The sequence below is a fragment of the Hordeum vulgare genome, chromosome 5H (assembly GCF_904849725.1).
Source record: "Hordeum vulgare subsp. vulgare chromosome 5H, MorexV3_pseudomolecules_assembly, whole genome shotgun sequence".
Classification (NCBI taxonomy): Eukaryota; Viridiplantae; Streptophyta; class Magnoliopsida; order Poales; family Poaceae; genus Hordeum; species Hordeum vulgare.
The window spans coordinates 515,795,197-515,803,945 of record NC_058522.1 but is presented as its reverse complement, the minus strand read 5'-3'; the positions used below and the strand labels follow the sequence as shown (position 1 = coordinate 515,803,945).

Below are 8,749 nucleotides of genomic sequence, written 5' to 3'. Positions count from 1 at the left end.
TCCAGCTACATATATATTTTCTTCTAAACTATAATACATACACAGTAGCGTGCACAAATAAATCTCCTGATGCAAAATAAAAACTGAGTAATATGCCCAAAATACACGTTAGTGTCAAATTATACAAGTACAATAATAATTTTGAGGATAGACAGACTAAGACAGACCAAGAAACTGCTTGGAAGTCTATTCATTGCGGTACCAAAATAAAAAAAGGATAAACATCAATATTAGGAGTTGTGCTTCTCATTCCTTTCAAATATGATAATATCATCAAAAAAGTAACGCACTCATATAATCAAACATGCATAAAGTAAGACACAGAAGATCTCTACATGGGGCTCGACCGTGTCCCCTGTTATGTCCATCCTCTGCGTAGCGCCTCTCACAACAGATCAACTTGTTGCTCAGTAAATCAGCACATTTCTTTCCTTAGAAGCCTCCATGGAGTCACTCCTCGGCCATCTTCGCCTTTTTGTTCAAACATTGGGGTCCACATAAATAGAGAGATAACCAAATACTTGCAATGTTGTTAATCTGCATTTCAATATGTCATCATTAATGGTGTGAAATTTAGCTAGTTTCGTACCTATGGGTTGATAAACTTCCGAGTGAGAAGTCATGCATCCGTCATACTGCAGAAATATCAGGTAGTCATGCATCCGTCAAGTATCATGCATCCGTCATACGCTAAATGCAGCATGGCAACATAGAGAAATACTGCAGAAATAAGTCATGCATCCGTCATACGCTAAATGCAGCATGGCAACCGAGAACCAATCATTTGTGTAGAAACAGAGTGAGAGTATATGAGAAAAACAACCGACATTTAATACTTTGACATTCACGGCTTTGTTGGCTTTGTTTCCCGTGGCAACGCACGGGGATTAAACTACACAGAATAACTTATGTATGATAAGAGCAAAAGGAAAAAAAGGGAATCTAAATTAGCCTATGCTAGCAATGACTTGGCATGCCAAGTCATTAAAATGGTATTAGCAATGACTTTCAACCCCAAGAGTAGTTTTTTGGGTCTGATTTGGACAGAGCACTTGCGCACAGCTGCTTATTTGTATTTGATTACTTGAAGCCATGCGTTATCGAAAGGTTATGGAGGTCGTATGCTTGCTTAACCCATGTATAAATCTATTAAACTTGTACCGTTACCTACAATTTTTTAACCCAAAAAATCCTATGTTGTTCCGTTACATATAGACCTTTTCCTCAACCCAGAATTACAACTACAATTATCTATTTGTAAATAAAAGGAACAATATTTTACCATTTGTTGAAGAGTTCTATTGTTTGTCAGCTAATCTTAGGGGTTATCATGAGTGTTGCTTGCATATTATTAAGACACAGATACCAAGTACTCAAATTCTAATAGAAGGAATGACCTGTTGAAAAGTTGTATGTTGACGAAGGAGAATAACTGAGTGATCAGCTTACGTATAAAGAACGATGGCACCTGCAGCACAAACATATAAGGTTAGTAGAATCACTTGGATAAAGCTATCAAATCCTTTCTAGTGGAGAGTTGTGCCAAAATAAGAGGAGTTAAATGAAAGGCTTACATGATTTTCACGCAGAGTATCCATAAGCAAATTTAGGAAACTGACAATGTTGTCCCAATGGGAGTTCGATGGCTGTTGAGCACCAACCCCTGGTGCTTTGGGAGCTTTTCCAGGCCGTGTTGATTTTGGAGCCTGACATGCAATTTTCCAAAGGATAAAAAATGATCTCGTTGTACAATGCTATTTGTAACCAAATCACAAAAGAGAGGAAAGTATATACCTGAATGCAAAGACTGAGAAGAGGTGATATTCCCTTTTTTAGATTATCCCTTAGGTGCCCAAAGATCTTTTCGACACATGTTGTTAGCTGCTGTTTGAATAGTATGGCTGGATACCTAGCATCCACTTGTGCAGTATCACCACGCCCTGCAAGCTATTGAAGCAATCTCAGTGTCAGGGAAAAAAACATTGTTATTCTATTCTACAGAGATTTGCAAGAAAAACTACAAAGATTGGCTAGTTTAGTAGTGCTAGCATTTACAATATTTATGGATGTGGTTATGCAACACTTGATATCTATGTTTCCATGTGTAATTTACGAAAGCATATACTAAATAGCTTTCAGAGCAAAAATGACTGGCAAGCCCAGTTCCTTACTTGGGCTAACTTCCCACCTAGCCCTCCAGCACAGCAGCGAGATGGTGTACCAAAAAATCCGTTTGACTGTAGATTCTTCTGTAGAAGGCACAACAGTGCAGAAGTATTGGACAACCAATAAGGTAATCTACCAGCTGCTTCCTTTGCCTGGAATAGGAACAAAAATAAAAATACTAAACCTATTGGCTTCCACAAATGTCCAGTCCGATATGCGGGCCGTCAGCGGCAACTCGCGGCTCTCCGCTCGCCGCCCGACCACAAGCAGCTCGGCACCTTGCTTCCTCCTCCTCCTCCTCCTCCTCAACAAGAGCAAATCCAATTACTCAATTAGCTACTGTACATATCAAGTGCGTGGAAACTGATTAAAACAAAAAAGAATTATGATATTGATATAGTGTGACTGACCCCTGTTGCTCCAAATGAAATTCTTTCTAGGGTTCTTAAAGATATTCTTCATTTTTCCCTTTCCCTACAATAAAGTATAGTCTGAAGGCTAGCACGCACCATTCCTCGCTTATGATAATCTAAGGACAAAAAGAAAGAAGGATCACACCATAATAATACATACCCTTTTTCCTCGATCGTCAAGGTCGAAGACTCGCGTGGAACAACCTGCGGGTGAAAAACAAGAATAGTCATCAGGAAATCGCAGCTTTGCAAGACTGAATCAACAGCACCCCCGACGGCAGGACAGGAGAGAAGTGGGACCACCCGACCCCTATCCCCCCAAAATCAAGAACCCGACGCCTCTCCTCCATCCCCCGGCGGTAGGATAAGAACGCAAGAACGCCGGCGGCAGGACAAGAACGCAAGAACGCCGGCGGCAGGACGCCAAGAACTGCGACCGCCCCTCCTCTCCCTCCCCCCGGAACGGGCCTGCCTCCGCTCCTCTCCCTCCCCCGGAACGGGCCTGCCGCCCCTCCTCCCCCTCGTCCGGTGGCCGGTGAAGAACCCGGCATCCTCGAATCAAGGCGAGGCCAAGACACACAAGTCTTACCGCCCCCACCCTCCGCCTCCCCACCGGCGGTCGGACAAGAAACGCCACCGGACTCGAGGAGCCTCCACATCCCTCCCTGCCGACGGCCTTGGGTGCGTCAGGATTCGGACTGGCGCGATCAGTGGCCACGGCGTGCAGGACGGGCGTGGCGACATGATTCGGACAGATTCGAGTAGAGCGCTCGCATTGCACGCAGCCATGCCGCCGGTGGCCTCTCGCAGCCGGACTGGTCCGAGCTAGCTAGCTAGGGGCTCGTCGCCGGCAGGAGAAGGGGAAAGGAGGGGAGGCGGCGCCGGCGGTGGAGTGGAGGCCACAACGGTGGCTGCGTGTGGCGGCGGCTAGGGTTCCCGTCGGGGGGGGGGGGGTCGTGAGAGCTTGGGGAAGCAGGTGCGTTCGTGGATTGTGTATCTTTTTTTTTGTGTTTTGACGGGTTGGGATGGGAGAGGCAGTGCGTGGGAGGGCGATCACACGTGGGAACGAACGGTTTTTTTATCGAACCGTTTGGTGTGGTTATTTAATCGTGTGGTTTATGAAGGGATGAAAAAAAATCGATGGAGATGCTAGCGGGAGGAAGTTGGGAGGTGGGATCGAGAGGTCGAACCATCGCTCTGGTTGAACCATCACGACGACACATCCTGCTTTAATAGTAGAGATTAAAACAAAAGAGAATTATGATATTGATATAGTGTGACCTGACCCGTGTTGCTCCAAGTGAAATTCTTTCTAGGGTTCTTAAAGATATTCTTCATTTTTTCCCTTTCCCTACAATAAAGTATAGTCTGAAGGCTAGCACGCACCATTTCTCGCTTATGATAATCTAAGGCCAAAAAGAAAGAAGGCTCACACCATAATAATACATATCCTTTTTCCTCGATCGTCAAGGTCGAAGACTCGCGTGGAACAACCTGCGGGTGAAAAACAAGAATAGTCATCAGGAAATCGTAGCTTTGCAAGCCTGAATCAACAACGCCCCCCGGCGGTAGGACAGGAGAGAAGTGGGACCACCCGGCCCCTATCCCCCCAAATCAAGAACCCGGCGCTTCTCCTCCATCCCCCGGCGGCAGGACAAGAACGCAAGAACGCCGGCGGCAGGACAAGAACGCAAGAACGTCGGCGGCAGGACGCCAAGAACTGCGACCGCCCCTCCTCTCCCTCCCCCCGGAATGGGCCTCCCTCCGCTCCTCTCCCTCCCCCGGAACGGGCCTGCCGCCCCTCCCCCCCCTCGTCCGGTGGCCGGCGAAGAACCCGACATCCTCGAATCGAGGCGAGGCCAAGACACACAAGTCTTACCGCCCCCACCCTCCGCCTCCCCGCCGGCGGTCGGACAAGAAACGCCACCGGACTCGAGGAGCCTCCACATCCCTCCCTGCCGGCAGCCTTGGGTGCGTCAGGATTCGGACGTGGCGCGATCAGCGGCCACGGCGAGCGAGACGGGCGTGGCGACAGTATTCGGACAAATCTGAGTAGAGCGCTCGCATTGCACGCAGCCATGCCACCGGTGGCCTCTCGCAGCCGGACTGGTCTGAGCTAGCTAGCTAGGGGCTCGTCGCCGGCGGGAGAAGGGGAAAGGAGGGGAGGCGGCGCCGGCGGTGGAGTGGAGGCCACGACCGTGGCTGCGCGTGGCGGCGGCTAGGGTTCCCGTCGGGGGGGGGGATCGTGAGAGCTTGGGGAAGCAGGTGCGTTCGTGGATTGTGTGTCTTTTTTTTGCGTTTTGACGGGTTTGGATGGGAGAGGCAGTGCGTGGGAGGGCGATCACACGTGGGAACGAACGGTTTTTTTATTGAACTGTTTGGTGTGGTTATTTAATCGTCTGGTTTATGAAGGGATGAAAAAAATCGGTGGAAATGCTAGCGGGAGGAAGTGGGGAGGTGGGATCGAGAGGTCGAACCATCGCTCTGGTTGAACCATCACGACGGCACATCCTGCTTTAATAGTAGAGATTAAATTCCAGTTAATAACCATATATTAAAATGCCCGTATCTTTTTAACTGTGTGTCGGAACGAGGCGTGTAGTCTATGGTTTTCGCGTAGTTTTGCGCGTAGAATACGTTGGTGCAACTTGCATAATTGTTTGACGTAGTTTGAGATGCCATATGCCTAGATTAACGTGCTGTCCCAATAGGTTTCGTCCCGTATTTATTTTTCGCGCAAGACCGTATAGCCCGAATGCCGTATTAGAAATGCCCATGTTTTAGGAACCCTCTTGCTATGTATTTTAGCACGGTCATTGGTATTTTTGCACGTAGGGATTTGCCGCTAGTTTATTTTTCCGTGTATAGGTTATTATCTCGCATTTACGTGTGACGTTATTTTTGTTGTGCAACCCCACATATTTTATATGTTTCCGGGGTAGAAAAATCCATAGGATTTTTCTGTGCAATTAGTTTTAGCTTTTGAGTAAGTTAGTTCGCGAGATATTTTGCCATGTTGCCCTCTTGTCTTTTTTGTACGATTTAGTCCGTGCTTCGGTTGTAGGAGTTGTCAACTAGGGAGTTGTTCTTGGATGTTTACTCTAGCCCTTGGTATTTTTGGTTGCAATAGAAATGCATGTTTAGGTGTGGTTTGCTTGCTCTCAAGTTGCTAGAAATAGTGCTGATTTGGAGGTGCTGAAATAATTCTAAGTCTGAAATCTGTTATATTTTGTTGTTGTCTTGTCTTGCTTGTATCTTTTGATCTGTAGCTCCTTTGAGGTTGGTGCAATGGAGTTAGTTGTAGCCCTTGTGTTTATCTAGCATTCTTTGAATTTTCATGCTATTTGGAGTCCTGTAGCTATTGGTTTTGCTGCTGTCAAAATGCCTTCAGATCGAAAACTGCAACTTGGTAAACTGCTATTTTCACTAAGTCTGAAATAGTGTGTGGGAAGCCATTTTGTGACTTCTTTTCCTAGTGTTCCTTGCTGCCATGCTAGTTGTTGTTAGTTGTTTGTTGTAGTGCTTCTTGCCCTCTTTCGTGTCATGCCTTGGTTGATTATATTTGAGTTGAGTAGTTCATAGTTGTGGGGTGTAGGAAATGCTATGTGGCTGATTTTGGCAGACTGTAGTGATATCTTGTTTTGCTCGTAGTTTTTGAACCGTAGCTCCATTTTGGTAGTGTCCTATATGAAACTTACTTAGAATCTCGTGTAGTTTCATTTTCTCTTTCTGGTTGAATGTTTTGAAGTGCTCGTGACCGTCGTTGCACACATATTGCATTCATGTCATCATAACGTGCGGTGCTTGTAACTTTTGATCCGTAGCTCCGTTGGAGATGTTCTCTATGTGTAAATTGCTTGTCTCGACGCGTAGAATCACGTGAAGCTATTTGTTTTTCTGTTTAACAACCAATTAAATGTGTTAGTTCAGATCTGGACAGAATTGTAAATTAACATGTGAGGTCGTTTCGGAGGTGCTATATGTCATTTCCGACCTCATTTAAAATGCCTAGGTAGGTAGATTAATTACGCTTCACCTCTTGCCATGTTTAACCACATTTAATATTGCCGTGTATCTAATCGGGATAGAACTAAATAAATAAACGTGGAGTTTCGTCAATATGCAACTCGTTGCATATTGTACTTCACTTAATGTGTAGTGTTTGTTTGTGTGATTTGCCATGCCGTGACTTGCATGTATTCAGCTGCTCATGCATCATTTGTGTTGTGCATCGTGTGGTGAATTCCATGTGTTGATTTGTGTTTTCGGTTTGCTTCGTCTCGATAGAGTTCCACAGCTACCGGATTGTGAGGACCCGTTCGACTACGTCGTTTCGTCTGCTTCATGGAGGCATTCTTCTTCCAAGAGGGATCTCAGGCAAGATGACTATTTCCCCAGATACCATTACTATCATTGCCATGTTAGTTTTACCGCTTCTATCGATTATGTCTCATTGCCTACCAAATGTTAAATATCAGCCTCTCAACAATGCCATGAAACCTGCAACCTGTTCAACCTAGCAAACCACTGATTGGCTATGTTACCGCTTGCTTAACCCTGTGTTAGCGTTGCTAGTTGCAGGTGCATTGCTTCCATGTGAAAACATGGGTTACTTGTTATATCACCCTATTAATGCTATTTAATTTAATGCACCTATATACTTGGTAAAAGGTGGAAGGCTCGGTCTTTCTAGCCTGGTGTTTTGTTCCACCTTTGCCCCCTTAGTTTCGGCTACCGGTGTTATGTTCCATAATTGAGCGCTCCTAACACGATCGGGGTTGTTGTGGGGACCCCCTTGATAATTCATTTTAGATTAAAGCTGGTCTCGCAAGGCCCAACTTTGGTTCTACATTTTCCCAACATAATAATTATGTTAATTGAAATGCATAGGGAGTTTGAGCTACCCGAGGAGTAATTCTACATAATACAGGTAGGGCCAGTGCTGATGGTGCTGGTCCAAAACAGAGCACTGTGCGGGGCCACCGCGAGGAAACTCGAGGTTTTGCACTCGTACGCGTAGCTTATCTGTCGTGTCCTGAGAACGAGATACGCGGCTCCTATTGGGGTCGTCGACACGCCGGGCGGCCTTGCTGGACTAGTTTTACCTTTCATGAGATATCTTGTGCATCGGGATTCCGGTGATCCTTTGGGTAATCTTAGAGTTGAGGTTTTCCACTAGGGAATCCGACGAGATCGCGAGCTTCGTGATTGAGGATTTCTATGCGGCTTGTGGTAATTTGTGATGGACTAGTTGGAGCACCCCGGCAGGGTTAAATCTTTCGGAAAGCCATGCCCGCGGTTATGTGGCAAAGTGGAAACTTTGTTTAACACTAGTTCTAGATAACGCGAAGTTAACTTAATTAAAACTTGCCAACTGTGTGCGTAACCGTGACTGTCTCTTTTGTGAGTTCCTTCTCCGATCGAGGACACGGTGGGGTTATGTCTGGCGTAGGTAGGTGTTCAGGATCATTCCTTTGATCATCAGTAGTTCACGTCCGTTATGCGTAGATCTTCCCCCCTCTTATTTCCTGTACTCGTAAGTTTAGCCACCAAATATATGCTTAACCGCTGCTGCAACCTCACCACTTAACCATGCCTCACCCATTAAGCTTTGCTAGTCTTGATACCTTTGGAAATGAGATTGTTGAGTCCCCTGTGGCTCACAGATTACTACAACACCAGTTGCAGGTACATGTATAGGTAATTTGACGCGAGCGCGTTGATTGTTCATTTGGAGTTGCTTCTTCTTCTTCATCGATCTAGGATGGGTTCCAGGCCGGCAGCCTGGGATAGCAAGGATGGACGTCGTTCTTCTTTTCTCGTTTGTTTTCGTCCGTAGTCGGACCCTGCTCTTATTCATGATGATTATGTATTGTACTGCTGTGACTCTGATGTAGCTTGTGGCGAGCGTAAGCCAATTCTATATATATATATATATATATATATATCTTCTTTTCAGTACATGTACTTGTAATGATATCCATTCTTGCGACACGACGAGATGCGCTTCTATCCCTCACGAGGCCCTCGGGCCAAATTGAGGATAGGGTCGCATCTTGGGCGTGAAACCATCCAACTAGGGGCTGGTGTGCCACCTTTAGTCCTACTAGGTCCTCTCCCGGGTGGGTGGCCTCTCCCAGTAAAACCTCGGAACCCATTCATCACTCCCG

General features: G+C 46.1%; 1 protein-coding gene across 1 annotated transcript; it reads right to left on the bottom strand.

The window, feature by feature from the left end:
• Positions 1-1,351: 1,351 nt before the first annotated feature.
• On the bottom strand, positions 1,352-3,238 carry LOC123397095 (protein OPAQUE1-like). The gene is made up of 6 exons (XM_045091779.1): positions 3,169-3,238; positions 2,740-2,783; positions 2,172-2,318; positions 1,795-1,947; positions 1,575-1,706; positions 1,352-1,468 (listed from the first exon to the last, which is right to left on the bottom strand). Exons 1-6 carry the CDS (start codon positions 3,236-3,238, stop codon positions 1,352-1,354), a joined length of 663 nt encoding a protein of 220 aa, XP_044947714.1.
• Between the last annotated feature and the right edge of the window lie 5,511 nt (positions 3,239-8,749).

Bases quoted from the DNA above. Each gene is read 5' to 3' on its own strand.
- LOC123397095 (XM_045091779.1), bottom strand. From the start codon at position 3,238: ATGTGGAGGCTCCTCGAGTCCGGTGGCGTTTCTTGTCCGACCGCCGGT. The intron at 2,784-3,168 runs GTAAGACTTGTG...TTTCACCCGCAG, and splicing joins GGAGGCGGAGGGTGGGGGCG to GTTGTTCCACGCGAGTCTTC. The intron at 2,319-2,739 runs GTATGTATTATT...TTCCTATTCCAG, and splicing joins TTGACGATCGAGGAAAAAGG to GCAAAGGAAGCAGCTGGTAG.